This window comes from Leopardus geoffroyi, chromosome A2 (genome assembly GCF_018350155.1).
Source record: "Leopardus geoffroyi isolate Oge1 chromosome A2, O.geoffroyi_Oge1_pat1.0, whole genome shotgun sequence".
Classification (NCBI taxonomy): Eukaryota; Metazoa; Chordata; class Mammalia; order Carnivora; family Felidae; genus Leopardus; species Leopardus geoffroyi.
The window spans coordinates 94,300,099-94,317,832 of record NC_059331.1 but is presented as its reverse complement, the minus strand read 5'-3'; the positions used below and the strand labels follow the sequence as shown (position 1 = coordinate 94,317,832).

At 35.9% G+C, this 17,734-nt stretch overlaps 1 protein-coding gene across 4 annotated transcripts in view; it reads right to left on the bottom strand.

The window, feature by feature from the left end:
• Nucleotides 1–17,734, bottom strand: part of CFAP69 (cilia and flagella associated protein 69) — a 60,615-nt gene that overhangs the window by 22,336 nt on the left and 20,545 nt on the right. For 2 of the 4 annotated variants that reach the window (XM_045496987.1, XM_045496990.1), the window contains 7 exons: nucleotides 15,035–15,184; nucleotides 14,753–14,930; nucleotides 12,567–12,690; nucleotides 9,697–9,745; nucleotides 9,485–9,606; nucleotides 6,568–6,784; nucleotides 3,321–3,485 (listed from right to left, as the gene is read on the bottom strand). In XM_045496987.1, coding sequence (XP_045352943.1) covers nucleotides 3,321–3,485; nucleotides 6,568–6,784; nucleotides 9,485–9,606; nucleotides 9,697–9,745; nucleotides 12,567–12,690; nucleotides 14,753–14,930; nucleotides 15,035–15,184 — 1,005 coding nt within the window. The remainder of the gene's footprint in view (nucleotides 1–3,320; nucleotides 3,486–6,567; nucleotides 6,785–9,484; nucleotides 9,607–9,696; nucleotides 9,746–12,566; nucleotides 12,691–14,752; nucleotides 14,931–15,034; nucleotides 15,185–17,734) is intronic. The other 2 variants (XM_045496988.1, XM_045496989.1) reach the window with 2 other exon arrangements.

Genomic DNA, 17,734 nt, shown 5'->3' with positions numbered 1-17,734 from the left:
GCATGTCTAGTACAGAATTAATGGAGTGACATTAAAAGATGCCCTAACTGGGGCGCCTGGGTGGCGCAGTCGGTTAAGCGTCCGACTTCAGCCAGGTCACGATCTCACAGTCCGGGAGTTCGAGCCCCGCGTCAGGCTCTGGGCTGATGGCTCAGAGCCTGGAGCCTGTTTCCGATTCTGTGTCTCCCTCTCTCTCTGCCCCTCCCCCGTTCATGCTCTGTCTCTCTCTGTCCCAAAAATAAATAAACGTTGAAAAAAAAAATTTTTTTTAAAAAGATGCCCTAACAACCTGATACTTTGCCCAGCAAACAAAACTCTTTAGAAATATACAGAGTGCCATGAGGCAGAGATGAGTGCTGCTGCAAATATATGACTAAAATGCCTGATCCCAACTTGCTCATCTCCTTATGGTTAACAGGGTCAATTTTAGGCAAAGGTAGATATCTCTAAATATGTTTTTATTTTTCTGTTACTTTTTTCTGCATTTTCTCCTTATGTCTACCTGGAGGTGTCTTCGACAACTTTAGATAGCAGTATTCCCATGTCCTTTGAAATCTCTCCTCTGCTTTTAATAAAAATTTAGAAAGATTGGAAAAGAGCCACTTACAGTGATGGAATGACAGTCACAATAAAATTTTGCCTCAAAAAGAAGTTTTCCTTCAAGCTTTAAATGAGGAACAAAAGTCATTGCTTCTCTGTTAAAGAAGTCCTTGGCATTAGCAGGAAGGGGTGGAGTTATGTTCCAAACAAAGTAAGAGGGCCACAGAAATCACAGCTTATTTCCATAGCTAGCCCTGAAGGGATGACTTTTGGTCCCATTAGAACGAAAGACAGGTGCTGGATCAATCTCTAGGGGGCTAGTTGAGCATGCTGGAGGCCCAGTTTAGGAGCATGCCAGGGACAGATGGGCCAATGCTCCTTTATTAGGAACACCTAGGAATTCAATCTCATTAGCCAGAGGTCAGATTCTCCTTTCTAGAGGATTTCATTTTCCTTCCTACTTGAGTGCAGGTATGTTACTTTTTATGTTTTCTATCCCACATGTTATGTTAATATTGAATTATTTCCTTCATATTTCAGTATCTTTTAGCTCCTTGCCTTTATCCTCTCCTTGTTCTATTCTTTTTTTTTTTTTTAATGTTTATTTTTGACAGAGAGAGAGAGAGAGCGCGCATTGGAGGGGGGGGCAGGGGTGCAGAGAGAGGGAGACACAGAATCTGAAACAGACTCCAGGCTCTGAGCTGTCAGCACAGAGTTGGGGCTCGAACTCATGGACTGTGAGATCATGACCTGAGCCGAAGTCAGATGCTCAACCGACAGAGTCACCCAGTCGCCCTCTCCTTGTTCTAAGTCATCAGATATATTTATTCCAGGTTCCTTTTCCTAATACATCATTATACTTAACTTCTCTAATCAAAACCACTAATGGCTCCCCATGCCTAAAGACAATGCTATTCAAAACTCTTTCTAGCTTGGCTCCTAACTAGACATATATCTCATATTATTTGTTTTCATAAAACGTTTATTTTCAATTTCTGTTTTTTATTACTTTTAAATTGAAGTATAGTTGATGCATATGTTCAGTTTTATGAAGACTTCACTTAAGCTAGTTCAGCACACATTATCATACATATTTTGACACCATGTCTCTGCCCCTGCTCTTCCCTTGCTTGAAAAACCATCTCTTTTATTTTTCTGTCTCAAAACTAGCTTTACCCTCCTACCCAAGCCCAATAAAGCTTCCGGCTTAATCCTGCCAAGATTACCCAGCCTTAAAAACTATTGATAACCTCTTAGTTTCTGTGGTATTTACTCTCTGTGTTACTTATTAGGGGCCTTACTGATGGTGTTAGGTAACACATGCTATTTTTCTATGATAGGCATCTTTTCTTTTGTTCTCATTAAGGCCAAGGTCCTGTGCCTGCACAAAGAGTATTTATAAACATTTGCATTTACAATGCAATTACTATTTGTTGAACAAACTATTTGTTGAGCCTTCTGTTGGATTAAGGGAAGGCCACTACTGCCTCTAAGAACTCACATGATAAAGATCAGCTTCTTTCAAGTTAAAGGGAAAGGATTTTAAGAAGAAAAGAATCCTTCTACATTTGTTTTCCTGTGTCTCTACCCCACTTCCTACACAGGTAAGATTAATACTCCTTCCTGGACGTATGAAAAATTGTATTTTCTAGACTCTATCCAGTTAGGCTGGTACTGAGTTCTGTACAATGGAATGTGCATAGAAGTGATAATATCTACTTTTGGGTTTGGTCATCCTGAGTAAAGTCATCAAGAGAGTGAGTATTTTTGCTTAGCACCCTTCTCAATATCCTCATTTTAAAAAGCACCGCTATTAAAGGGTACCACTCTACTCCACTAATGATGGAAGAGTAGGCACTTTAACTTAACATTTAGAAGAGTTTTTGAGTAGGCATTTGTAATTAATTGACATCCAACAAATTATCTCTTACTCATGAGGCAATTACTGAATTTGAATATAACCAAAATAGCTCTTTTCAAAGTCAGGAAAGGTTAGGGCCAGAGGACTATTTATTTCTTAACTAGAAAAAGGTAAAAAGCTTTTAAGGTGTTCTGAGTTTATACTGAGCTCACATGTATGTACTTTGGGGTAAGGTGATTCAACAGCCAAATCTAAGTTGAAAATCAAGGATATGGGGCACCTGGGTGGCTCAGTCAGTTAAGCATCCGACTGGCTCAGATTATGATCTCATAGTTCATGGGTTCTAGCCCCACGTCAGGGGCTCTAAGCTGACAGCTCAGAACCTGGAGCCTGCTTCAGATTCTGTGTCTCTCTCTCCCTCTCCCCTGTGCGCTCTCTCTCTCTCCCTCAAAACAGCCCCCTCAAAAATGAACATTGTTTTTTTTTAAATCAAGGATATCCTGATATTTCATAACAGAAAAGAATATCCTATGTACATATCTGTATATCCCAGCATACCAGTGTTCTGGTATGTCAAATACACTGGAAAATGGAATGTTATCCTCTTCCTGGCCAAAAAGTAGTGATCTTATTACTAGAAAAATGAAACAGTAGCCCATTACAAAAAAAAAAAAAAAAAAAAGATAATCCTAAATGAAATAGTATCTGAATTGAGTAAACAGATGTTTACAGAATGAGTGATCATGATGTTTTAGTAAAGACAAACTGTCTTATATAGCAACAATATGAAACAAAAATCAAGAGAATATTCAGGGGTTTTTAAGCTATAAAGACAATAAATTTGTAAGAAATATTTCAAACAAAACCTCTAGTTTATAAATATTCTACTTTCATAAGTATACTAACATGTTATGTTTACCTATCAGTTGCTGAATTGTTCCCTTTTCACAAAGATCATTGTTTATAGTCTCATCCTCAAGATAGACCATGGCTCTCAAGAGTCTTAAACTGTAACGCATCTGGGCAAACTTGTTGCCACGGCCGCCTGTACCATGGTAACTATTACCATGACTAAAGAAGGAATCTGTGGAGAAATATTAATTTAATACTTTGTATCAACTTACAGCATAAAACATTTCAAATAAAATAGAATACATCAAATACCTTATATATGTATGCTTAATTTTAAAAAGATGTTAAAATTTTGTCATACTTGTTTTTTTTAGAGAAATAAATAGTATCCTTTCCCCCTTCTCCTTCTCTTCCCAGAATGGAAATATGCTTTAAAATTTTACTCAAATGTATCATATTGTGTGTATCTGTGGTAACTTGCTACTATTCTTCAGCATTACGGTTTTTAAAGTAGTCACACTCTTACAGACTGAAATATTTAACTGCTTTCAACATTCGTTTTATAAATAAATCACAGTTTATCCATTCAGTAGTACAAACTGCTACAGTGAACATTCTGGTTCATGTCTCTTATTCCCACTGAGAAAGGTTTTGCCAAGTGACACCAGAATCATATAGGATATACCCACATTGAATTTTACTTAAATTCCTAAATTGCTTCCCAAAGTGGTTATATGGATACAATGTATAAGACCAATAGATTTTCCCCAATCTGTTAAATGGAAAATGATAGTTTGTTGTTATTTGAATTTGCATTTCTCTGAGTACCAATAGGGTTTAATATCTTTTAATGTTTTTTTTTTCCTTTTTAAATTTGAGATTTTGTCTGTGATTTGGCAGTCCCTATTCTTTGTCACCTTCTCTACAGAGTTATTTTCTTCTTGAGTTCTTTATGAGCCAGGACTCTAATCTTTTATTATTTACAGAAGTGGTAAATGTATTCTCTCAACTTGTAGATTGTTACTTTATTCAGATTTAGTCACACAGGCAATTCTAAATTTTACATGCATTCATCTTAAATTTATTATTAAATGCATTCATCTTCTGTATAGTTTAGGCTCTTCTGGTTTTTAAGTCTTTCCCTACCCTGTTATCATGAAGATATTTTCCCATGTTTTCTTCTAAGATTTTTACAGTTTAACTTTTCACATTTTGGGCTTTAATTTATTTTGCATTTCATTTTTTTTAACAAGGTGAAAGAACCTAATTTTTATTTTCACTGAAAGCAATATCATCTCTGATAATGCCAACCTCCCATATATTCTATTTTCATTGATCTATTCCTTGTCTAGTACCATACAGTTTAAATTACTATAGCTTTATGGTAGGCCTTGGTAAATAGCAAGGCTAGTTCTCCTTTCTTTTTTACAAAAATATGCATTCTTTAAGAGGTTCTTTAGGGGTACCTGGGTGGCCCAGTCAGTTAATTGTCCATCTCTCGATTTTGGCTCAGGTTGTGATCTCACAATTGTAAGATCGAGCCCCGTGTTGGGCGCACACCTAGTGTTAGCACTGCTTGGGATTCTCTCCCTCTCTCTGTCTCTGCCCCTCTCCTGCTTGTGTGTGCTTTCTCAAAATAAATAAATAAACATTTAAAAAAATAAAAGTGTCTTTAGAAGTAGCGTTTTTTTTTTTTTTTTCAACATTTATTTATTTTTGGGACAGAGAGAGACAGAGCATGAACGGGGGAGGGGCAGAGAGAGAGGGAGACACAGAATCGGAAACAGGTTCCAGGCTCTGAGCCATCAGCCCAGAGCCTTACGCGGGGCTCGAACTCACATACCGCGAGATTGTGACCTGGCTGAAGTCGGACGCTTAACCGACTGCGCCATCCAGGCGCCCCATAGAAGTAGCGTTTTGTTTAAAGCTAAAATAACGTTAAAAAAAGTACTGTTGTGAGTATTGTGTATAGGTTAAAAATGGGTTTCTGGAGCTAGAATGCCTGCATTAAATCCTGGATGTGCCACTTCCTGTGTGACCAAGAACATGTTATTTATTTTTTTTTATTTAAAAAAATTTTTTTAAATGTTTATTTATTTTTGACAGAGAGAAACAGAGCATGAGCAGGGGAGGGGCAGAGAGAGAGGAAGACACAGAATCCAAGGCAGGCTCCAGGCTCTGATCTGTCAGCACAGAGCCTGACGCGGGGCTCAAACCCACAGATTGTGAGATCATGACCTCAGCTGAAGTCGGACACTCAACCAACTTAGCCACCCAGGCACCCCTGGTATTTAACTTTTTTAAGTTCTACCCATCTGACCAACAGGGATAGAAATAGTACCTATAACCCCTAGATTTGTTGTGAAGACTAAATGAGTTAATACTTGTTAGGTGTTTAAGGCCTTCCACACAGTAGGTACTCAATAACTGTTAGCTGTAAGTTTTCCTCATGTTAGGCAGCATTTCCTCTTTTTCCTTATAATCTTTTGTAAACATAAATGATATAAAGAATAGACTGAAGAATTGTTTTATTTAATGCACAGCAGTTTACCAAGAAAAAAATTAGTAACTCAGCATATTAGAAAATAGAGGATAAAAAAAAATCAGGTATAATTTTTTCCCTCTCTCATGGATATATGATTTTCTTGATCTACTGAAAATGTATCATACCAAATTATTTCTAGAGCAAAATTACTACCAGAAAAGAATGCAGTATCTTCCTTATAAATGTTTTTTTTTTTTTTTTTTTTTTTAAAGAAAGTCATTTCTTATTTCCTTTCTGAGAATGATGAGAATTGAAATAAAGTATTTGTACAAATTGGGAGTTTGCTAATTTGGTAGGCTATTTGTGGAGTCATTACTTCTGGCTGGAGATTTTAAGCTCCATGAAGGTAGAGATTTTATTTTTTTGAACATAAATGTATCTTTAGCAGCTAAAACAATATCTATACCCAGTAAGTATTCGACAAATATTTGTTGAATAATTAAAATATTTCCAGGACTTAGTATAATTGTTGGATAAGCCTAATGATAAAAAATTTAAATCAGGTTATACGAATGATTTCTTTTACTGAGAGGTACACGTTACCTATAGTTAGGATATTTACTAATGTGTCAGACTTTAAATGAAATCTCAGATTTTTTCCCTTAAAACAACATGTAAACACATGAATATATTTACATGAATATAAATCACAAGAAACCAGATATATGTTTTTATTTCTTTGCTTTAATTAATTTTATTTCTTTTTCTATGCATATATTGAGAGTTCCATTGAAATTTGTAAATTAGAATTTTCACAGGGATCACTCACCTTCACTCTCACACCATTGTAAGAATGCAAGGACTCGAGCATTTCCCTGACACAACATATACTCTTCTGTTAGTAAAGGAGCCACTGATGACAAAGTGGCAATTGCGTGCAGTTGTAATTCTTCATACTGTGCTGCAGACCATTCAATTGTTTTGTGTTTCTCAGGTTTTTTAACATAGGTAAACAAAGCCAAGATAACTTTGCCATCAATTAATAGCTATGAGAAAGGGCAAAAAGTACTTTATTAGAAGCATAATTAAAACAGTTTTATTTAATCTAAGAAAATTAAAAATTTCCAATATTAGGTTTTATTATGATCATTAAAAAATTATTTCCTTCCTAAAGATCCCAGCCTATGTTAAATAGCAAAACAAAAAACAAAAACAAAAACAGCAATTGGCTATGATCCCCTTTATCTGGGATATGCACTCTCTAGCTGACAATTATATAAAGCAAGTATGAATGTTTTCATATATGCTGCTTATATATGTAATTTAGCTTCTGCCTGTTATTAAACCACAGTAGCAGAAAATTTGGAGCAAACAAACTGCTGCCATTTCTCTCTTCCCTTCACTTTTTGAAAAAGAAACACTTCACAGACTCAATTGTATACTATAAACAAATCAATTTTATCCAGAATAATGACTATGGCTAACTTTTAAGCACCTGCAATATAACTTATATAAATTTTCTATCCAATGAATTCCACTCAGGTCACAAGCCATATTTATAATTACATGCCTAGAATTTTAAAATGGTACTGAATCCATTATTTCACTAAAACAGAACAAAAATGTATAGCTATTAGAATAGGACAATGTTGACAGTTGACAATTGTCAATGTTATAGCTAATTCTTTTTCTTTTCTTTTCTTTTTTCTTTTCTGTTTTTAGAGAGAGTGTGTGCCAGCAGAGGAGAGGGGCAGAGGTGGGGGGGGGGAGGGGAGAGAGAGAGAGAATCTCAAGCAGGCTCCACACTCAGCTCAGAGTCCAACACAGGGCATGATTCCACAACCCTGGGATCATGACCTGAGCTGAAATCAAGAGTTGGACACACAACTGACTGAGCCACCCAGGTGCCCCACGGCTAATTCTGATTGATGCTTATATATGGTTCACAAGATAGCAACACATGATATGCTATATTCTATTCAATTTTCTTTTCATTTGGTATTCTTTTTTATTTAAATTTTTTTAACATTTATTCATTTTTTGATAGAGACAGAGCATGAGTGGGAGAGGGGCAGAGAGAGAGGGAGACACAGAATTTGAGGCAGGCTCCAGGCTCTGAACTGACAGCACAGAGCCCGACGCGGGGCTCAAACTCACGGACCATGAGATCATGACCTGAGCCAAAGTTGGATGCCCAACTGACTAAGCCACCCAGGCGCCCCTTCATTTGGTATTATTCTATAAAGATTTTTTCACAATAACATCTATGATTATTTTCTAAATTTTCTACTAGTCCATGTGGAATGAACACAAGATGTAGATATGAGAAAATAGGAATAAGAACAACAGCTAGTTCTAGCATTACCATAAGTACTAAGTAGATAATGTTTTCTTAATTTTTTCAATGTTTATGTATTTTTGAGAGAGAGAGAGAGAGAGAGAGCGCACGCAATTGGGGGAGGTGCAGAGAGAGAGAGGGACACAGGATCCGAAGCAGGCTCCAGGTTCTGAGTTGTCAGCACAGAGCCAGACGTGGGACTGAAACTCATGGACCCTGAGATCATGACCTGAGCCGAAGTGGGGAGCTTAGCCGACTGAGCCACGCAGGTGCCCCTAAGTGGATGTTTTCAAAATACTCCATGAACTTCAAATAATAGGACATATATTTATCATCATTACTATTAATGGACCACAAACTTACGACATAAAACAAATTAGTTGATTCCACTGCTTACATACTGTATTAAGAATCTCACCACAGTTGTTATGCTATTTGACTCTGTTGTCAATTAAAATTGGTTTATAAATTGTAGTGTACATTTTGTCTCCATAGCTATCATTTTAATAGTTATAGAAGACTCCACTGTACTAATAAAACCATATTTTATGGAATGATTTTCTATTTGGCAATTCAGAAAATACACTTAGTTTCTATAGAGTATATATTTTTGATGTAAATAATAAAACTATGAGACACCTGGGTGGCCCAGTCAGTTAAGCGTCTGACTTCAGCTCAGGTCATGATCTCATAGCTGGTGGGTTCAAGCCCCATGTCAGGTTCTGTGCTGACAGCTCAGAGCGTGGAGTCTGCTTTGGATTCTGTGTCTACCTCTCTCTCTGCCCCTCCCCCATTTGTGCTCTGTCGCTCTCTCAAAAATAAGTAAAACATTAAAAAATTTTTTAAAAAAGCCATAACTTTAAAGACAATTTTTCTTTCTCTGGGCTTTTTTAGTGTGTGTGTATGTTCTTCAAAGTTGTAATACCGAAAAATCCTGAGCTCCTTTAACCCTCATAATAATGGGTGTTATACCCATTTTGAAATTAAGATATCTGGGATTTTTAGAAACTAGACAGCCTATGTGGGATCACGTTGCTAGAAAATGGCAGCAATGCATTCTGCCTGACTAAAGCCTTAGTCATAATATGATCAGAGACAGACTATTAGGCTGGATGGGCCTATATGGATTTTCTTTAATTTTTTTTCTTATTCAAGAGATCTAAATACATAAATAAATCAGTAAGATTCTCCTGCTTTTATTTGGCTTATGTGGTTTAAATTTAGGTAAATTCACTGTTTATTAAACAGGTAATCAAAAGAAATTTTGCAAAGATGAAATTCTGCCCAATAAAAGTTACTTTCTATAGTAAACCTATGTGTTGATGAAAGATTTGCAGTCATGAGTTTTAAAAAGTTACACTACAAAGTGAGGCAATTTTAGCTTTGTTTGGATTGTTTTTCTTTTTACCTGTATAGTAGGCAAATCTTTACATAAGATCACAATTATATTGAATAGCAGTTTCTTCAACTCAAAATCTTCATAGGAATTAGAAAGCTTAAGACCTTTTACCAAAGGATTTTGACTTTTAACTGTTAGGAGAAAAAAAAAGAAAATAACAGCTAAAATAATGTATAAAACTCATCAGGATAATTATAGGTTGAAAGCTTTATAGTTTTTACCTTCATTAAAAGTTGCAAATAGTATCAAATCCCTGGTAAAGCCACATTCCTAATAATAAATACACAGAAGGATGATTTAATTAGATGGAAGTTACAGATGTCTACATTTACTTAATATTTAATTATCTTTATCAGATTCCCTTTGTCATTTATTTGACTTCATAAACTACTCACAACAGAAAGGGATGAAAGCAAGAAATGTGAAGCCAGATAAACTTCTAATTTATTTAATATAAACTTCCTTCTGTTGGTTCTAAGAAATATTTTTAGATTACTCTATATTTTATAGGATGCTATTTAAAATTTGGTAAGAACCCAAAATGTATTAAGACTATAAATTACTCGTGTAATTTATTATTTATACCCTTAAGTGACAAAATGAGGGAGAAAGATGTTATTTTCGACAGCTTTTCTTCTTAAACAACCCCGCTTGCCACCTTTACCCCAACCAATCTCATTATGTCAAAGGTTTGGTCAAGAGATAACATAACATTTTCTAGTTAACATTAAAAGCCCTGAAGAATAAACAGAATTGCAAACATCTCAGCATGAGGTAACTCGTTACTGACAGAGATATCCTAATTGGACTTTGTAATTAGGGAGAGTTTACAGGGACAAACCCTGGGCTTTAGAGCTTGCAGCATTTCATTTGTACTGCTTTAGGATCCATATAGTTTCTTTAAAAAAAACTTTTTTTAATGTTTATTTTTGACAGAGAAAGAGACAGAGTACGAGCCGGTGAGGAGCAGAGAAAGAGGGAGACACAGAATCTGGAGTGGAGTCCAGGCTCTGAGCTGTCAGCACAGAGCCTGATGTGGGGCTCGAACTCACAAGCTGTGAGATCATGACCTGAGTCGAAGTCGAAGTCGGATGCTTAACTGACTGAGCCACCCAGATGCCCCCCTATAGTTTGTTTAAATGTGAATATGTTATATGACTCATAAAATGCACCTGGATGTTTGCAAAGATGCTAATGAGAACTTATTAACTAACCAGGGCCTTCCAGAGAAACATACAGGTCTACCCATACATTGCAGCCTTGAGTAGGAAGCTATGGAGGATTGTTGCCCCATTTGCACATTACAAATTCCACGACTGTTCTTTGTTGGGATCATTTGATAACCATTGATATGAGACTGAGGCCTTCGCTCCAAAATTTCCTTTAAGTACAACTTAGAAAGTGTGTGGCTGATATGTGAATGTCATTGCCAAAGATCTCTACCCTGGGGTGTCAATCATTCAGTGAGGTTTACATTATAAAATGTGGGAAGGCTCAGCTTCTGGGATGGCAGAGTAGCTCCTATAAAAAACCTTTCTTCAGGTAACAATCATAAACCCTTACCAAAATATAAAAACAATGGTTTTGTGACCAAAACCAAGCAGATGCTGGAAGGGACTCAGAACTTTGAAGAAAGAAATGGATTTCCCATTTTTTAAAAAATGCAAACTGCATGGGTTTCCCTTTTTTAAAAAAATGGCTTTTTGACTGAGGCCAGGCCCTAGTCTACACCTTGTATGGATGATACAACCCAGAGTAAAGCTGTAATCTTAGTGGTTTGAAGACTCAGAGGGCAGAGGTAATCTCAGGGCAACTGCTACTACTGGAATGTGAAAAGAGAAATCCCACATAAAGGAGAGAGCCACAGAAAGGGAACCTCAACTTCTGTGTATAAACTCCCAAATCTCTGGCTAATGCCTGAATCATGCCAGGGCAGGGAATTCTCAAGCATCCCAAGTGAGGCCAAAAGAAATGAACTCAGATTTGACCTGTCATCCACCATAAGGATGAGTAGCCAAACTAAATGCCTATTAATACAAAAAAAGTATATACTTGTCAGAGGAGTACACCAGAATCCATGGTATAGATGCTCATAATAAACCAAAAGACAGGAACTCTCAGCAGAGAAATATAAACTATAAAAAAGGAAACAAAAATTTTTAAAAAATCCCAAAAATGTAACATCTGAAATAAAAATGTACTGGATGGAATTAATAACAGAATGAAGAGGATAGAAAAAAAAAGTCATTGAATTTACATATATAGACCAATACAAATTATTGAATTTGAAGAATAGAAAAATTATTGAAAAAAGTGAACAGAGCCTCATGACAAACATACATGTAATCTGAATTAGAGAAGAAGAGGAGAGAGGGGATGAAAAAATACTTGAATAATGGCCCAAAATTCTCCTAATTTAGTAAAATTAAATACTCAGGAAGCTCTATGAATTAACCTCAAGCAGGATAAACAAACACAAAGAAAACCACATCTTGGCACATCATAGTGAAACTTTTGAAGACCAAAGATAGAGTGAAAATCTTGAAAAACAGCCAGAAAGAAATGTGATACACTGTCCATGGGGAAACAAGTTGAAATAATAAATATTTCTTATCAGAAACAATGGAAACCAGAAGATGTTAAAAGATAAAAATGTTCAACTTAAGAATTCTATATTCTGTGAACACAGACCTCAATAATTAAGCTGAATTAAGGATATTCTCAGATAAAAGAAACTAAGGGAATTTACTGCCAGCAGCCAGCAGATCTCCATCACAAGAAATGGCAAAGGAAATTCTTTAGGTGAAAGAGAAATGATGCCAGATATAAACTCATATTATCAGAAAGCAAAGTAACATATCATAAATGGTAAATATGTAAGTAAATTATAAAATATTAAGAGAATCTCAAGTTTCCAAAAGGTTGCAAAGAAGAACCGGCAGAGTGCAAGGGTATCGGTGACCATAATGACATTACAATATACCTGGGCATCACAAAAAAGCTCATAACTATTACAACATAGTTTAGGACTCCTTCCCCCCATACCAACTACTTCCACAATTAAAATTAATGCAATTTGATTCATACTTACAATCATTGGTGCTCCAGGATTTTGAGCTATAATTGTAGTGATTACTAATATATCATTTCTAAGCTGACGATCATAATGACTAACACCTCTCATAAACAGATTTTTAAATACTTCCTTCAAAGTCCTAGAAAGCAAAATCATATCTTTAAAACCATATTTTTGTAAATGCTACTTAAGTGTCTACCAACAAAAGCCCCATTTTTATTTTTATTTTTTAATGCTTATTTATTTTTGAGAGATAGAACACAGTCAGGGGAAGGGCAGAGAGAGGAAGACAGCAGATCCGAAGTGGGCTATGCATTGTTAGCACAGAGCCTGATGCAGTGCTCAAACTTACAAACCCCAAGATCATGACCTGAACTGAAGTCTGAGGCTTAACAGACTAAGCCACCCAGGCACCTCCCCCATTTTCATATTATACTATTCATTTCAAAGTATTTGTAATCTTTCCTACATTTCCAAATCTGCCTCTACATAGGATTCAAATCTCTATCACGTAAGAATCCATCAATCCAAATCTATACAAGGTGGGTACAGTGCTCTAAAATAAAGATTAATTCATATCATTTTCCTTTGTAAACTACTTAAAGGCTTTTTTTTTTGTCGTTAACATTAAAAAGTCCTACACCTCCTTACCAAGGCTAATCAAGCCTTTCATGTTATGGTCCCTGCTAATTAGCTTCATCTCTCCCTATTTTACTATTTTCTGCTCTCGATATATTGAATTTCTTTCAGTTTTTTGTTTTTTTTTTTTAATGTTGCTAGGTTCTATTTTCACTTCTGTTCCCCTGTCTAGGACACAAAACTCTTCTCTGTTGCCAATTCACATTTATCATTCAGATACCAAATTAAGGTTCATCAGGAAGTATTTATTAACTCTCTAAATCTATATCAGGTTTCCTGTACAATGGGCATTTGTTGCTTTGCCTTCTAGCACTCATTTGTCCTTCTTCTTTCTCTTCTTTCTTCCCTCTTTCTTCTCTTTATTTTGTTCTCCTTTCTTCTTCCTCCTCCTCCTTCTTCTTCTTCTCATTATTATTATTACTATTGAAAGATTTTATTTTTTAAAGTAATCTCTACACCCAATGTGGGGCTTGAACTCACAACCATGAGATCAAGAGTCTCATGATGTACTGAATGACCCAGCCAGGTGCCCCTCACTTGCCCTTCTTATGATAACACTACCCTTATTTTTATTTGGGCATTTACTCTTTCCCCATTTTTGGTCTTGCAAAGATGCCTTCAGCTTCCTTTTAGCCAGAACATTTCTTTGTCACTAGTAATTCATTCTGGAATGGCATGTAGCCAATCCAGACTACGCAGGGCCTACAGGGACTCAATTCGAAATATTTTCTTTGGACTTTCAGAATAGCAAGTCTTTTCTGCTTCATTTGGGGTTGTGATGATATAAACGTACATTTCCTAGGTCTCACCATGTGGATCTTGGGAATAAAGATAACACACTGGAAGACTGCAAAGGAATGACGAGGGCCCAACTCCTTTTATTTGCTGAGCCTTGACTACAACTGCCCACGAAACAAGTTTTATCCTTGACTTTGTAGTTACATAAGCCCATAAATATCCTAAATGGTTTAAATCTGTTGGTCTGGGTGTGCTGATTCACTCTTTTCTAACGAACATGTAGCACCTTGTGATAATGTCTTTCATAACATTTAGTTGCTATTGACTTGTCCATCTCCTAACATCATACAAATTCCATGAAAGCAGAGACCATGTCTGCATTGCTTTCATTTGTATTTCTATGGCCTAGTAGTGAAGTTGGCACAGAGAAGACAATTACTTGATGAATAAATGAATAAGTAACTTAAAGGCTCACTTATATTTCTTGTTAATGCTTATTGCAACATCTGGAAGACAGTAAGTACTCAAAAATAAGTTTAGTGAATGAACAAATGAAGTAGTTCTTTTAAATGTATAATTTTCCTTTATACTTATTCAGAGACATAACTTAGTTTTAATTAATCTACTTTAAAAGCTTTCCAAATAGAAAAAAAATGGCTTGATGTGCAGATGCATTTATACCACAGCATAAAAGTGATGTCCTGAAACATAGCCATTACATGACTCAAAAGCCTAATTAAACACATATTCAAACAAGGATGTTAGTGATGTCACTGGCTATCATTTTAAGGTTAAAAAGCATTCCTATCTAACTACATACTTACAGCAAACATTCCAAGTTACTAAGCTGTTGTATGATTTCTTCCTTTGAAGATTTTTCCAATAAGTTCCAAAGTATTTCTGATGAACGAAACAGAAGCTGTCCAGAGGGATCTGGGTCATTGAGGTGGGCACAGATTCCACTGGCTGCTTGGGCTTTCATCATTAAAGTACAATTAACTTCTTAAAATAAATTTAAAAGTTATTTATGTTGTATAGTCTTGACATTGTTAAATAAAAACAAAAATAGTTGAGAATGAAGTATTTAAATTTAATAATATACAAACCAGAAGTTGAAAGATGTTGCAGAGCTTTAAGTACCCAAAGCTTCTCAACAAGTTGATTTTCAAGTAAGGCCAATGACTGGACCATTTTTTTTGCCAATCCTCCAACTTCAGCCATCTTAATCTTGTATGATGAACTTGCTTGCTGGTAACCTAAAAACAATTAGTTAAAAAATATGTACAGTTATTTCACATAGTAATCATCTATGTTCAGACAAAGGAATGAGTAATTTATTATTATAAACAACAGCAATAACAACTTAAAAAGTGTATGGCATTTTAAATGGTATAGCACAAGGACAGGCAAACTTTTTCTGTAAAAGGCCAAGTAATAAGTATTTTAGGTTTTGCAAGTTTAAGGTTTCTGTCTCAAATACTCAACTCTGCTACCATAGCACAAAAACAAGCATAAGTAATACAGAAAATAAATGGATGTAGCTGTGTTCCAATAAACCTTTATTTACAGTGGGCTGATTTTAGCTTTGGGGTCCATAGTTTGCTGGTCCCTGGTGTAAAATTTGAAATAGGACCGCAGATCCGAGGGGGCACATCTTGAATTCTAAAAAGGAGCAAAATATTTCTTATTTGTCCGTAGATATGCCTCCCCACAAAGAAAAGTGGTATGATTACAAATACTAAATGTTTTCACTATTTAAGTCAATGCATTACTTCAGTTGCTTTCAAGGAAAAATGATGATGTGACATGACAATGACATAAGTGAAAATATGCTGTTTTGATAAATGCTAGTGAATAAAATGATATTTTAGGAAAGTGTGATTCTTGGCAATGCAAAAGAATTTCCTTCTGCCTTAGTTCCTATGAGAAACATTACCTCCTCTTTTGACATAATTGCACAGGTGCCTGCCTGACTACATTCAATGAGAAACATTAAATAAACACTAGAGGGTACTTGCTCACTTGATGCAGCTATTTCCTCTCTTGGTGCTGTGAATTATCTAGCTCCCTGACTTCTTCACTTTTGAAACCAATGAAGTTCTTTGACTTTGCCATAGTTCTTAGAGGTCTGTCAGTTTGTGTTATCTTTCTGAATCTCATCTTTGGCAATGGACAAGGCCCTGTTCATTTCTGGGATGGGCTCTCTATGGTATACCCTAGTTACTTACTTTAGGAATTTAAAAAGTATGGAGAAGAAAAAAAAAAGAGTATGGAGAGGAAGGCAAAAATTGCCTGTAATTTCACTATCAAGAGATAGCAACATTAAGATTTTGGTATATTTCTTGCTAATATTTTTAATGTACGCATATAATTTTAACAATACTCATATGTGGAATTTTATATTCGATTGCAGCCACTAAACATTTTTTAAGATTCTCCCCATTCTGTAAAATATTTTCCCAAATCATGATTTTTAATTCCATACTAATCTATCATATGGATGGACCAAAATATACTTTTAAACTCCCTATATCTTTTTCTATTGAGTTCTATTTCTATGGAAGCATATAGTAATATTAAGGCTCATGGACTGGATTCCTGTCTCCAGGGCTGTCTCTTAAATTGTTCTACTGAGGACTTTTCTCTGTGGTTCCAGATGTCCAGCCATGCCTACCACTAAAAACCAACTGTGTGACAGTGAGAGCATTGCCTAGGGCTCCTAAATTTTGGAGCCTGATTAAATTAAGGTCAGCCTCACCACACTTTAACTACTCTGTTTTATCTTAGACATCATTTGTCACTCTTTCTTTCTATATTAAAGGGTGCCTGTCTCTTGCCAAGGTTAACCCTATCCCTGTGCTCTTAATTCCATCCTCTTCTTGCTTTCTTTGGGACTTTCACCGTCCCGTTTTCGAGTTACTAGCTTCTTGTTGTGTCTACAAACCTCATTTCCCCCTCTCCTATAAACAAATAAAAAACAGTAAAACCCAAATATCCCTCTTTGATCTTCCTACCAGCTCAGCTCTTCTCCATCTTCTTCTTTTTTCTTCACCACCTGATCTCACAACTTAAGGAAGCATTCACTGCCTCTACTCCCTTACTCCCTCTGCCTCTCTTCTGACAATCCTGTACCTGCCCTGACCACCTCATGGCAATACATCTACCAAAGGCTAGCTACAACTTTTCAGGTACCATATTAATTTGGCCTTTTCATTCATCAATCACCGAAGCCTTTACTACAGTATTTGATGCTAAAACCACTTCTTCCTTCATCAAATTTTTCATTCATTGGCGCCTAAGACCTAACAGTCCTGAGGTTTTCTTTCTCCTCATTGAGCCTTTCACTGCTGATTTCTTTGGGTCATTTTTTTCCACATGTCAACATGGGCACTGTCCATGCTGCCATTCTTGCTCCTTGGCTATTCATATGCTTTATCTCCAGGCAAACTGAACTATCCTGATGGCTTCAACTTTCATCTCTATTTGTATAAATTTCAAACCTACATTTCTGGTCTATTCTAAGTATCCATTGTCTACTATCTACCAAACACTTCTACCTGTCTATATCACCAATAATTCAAATGTGACATTTAATAATCTCCTTACTCTGTGCTTCAGAGGTCTTTCCATTTTCCTTAGTCATAAGTAATCTTTCTTTACTACCATAGCTTATTTCCTCATCTCTTAAGAAACATATCACTTAAATTATTTATGTCTTCTCTCCCTTCCTATACTGATTATAAATTATAGAAACTATGAAGGTAGGAACTATGTCCTAAATAATATCATCCACAATGCAAGTGCCC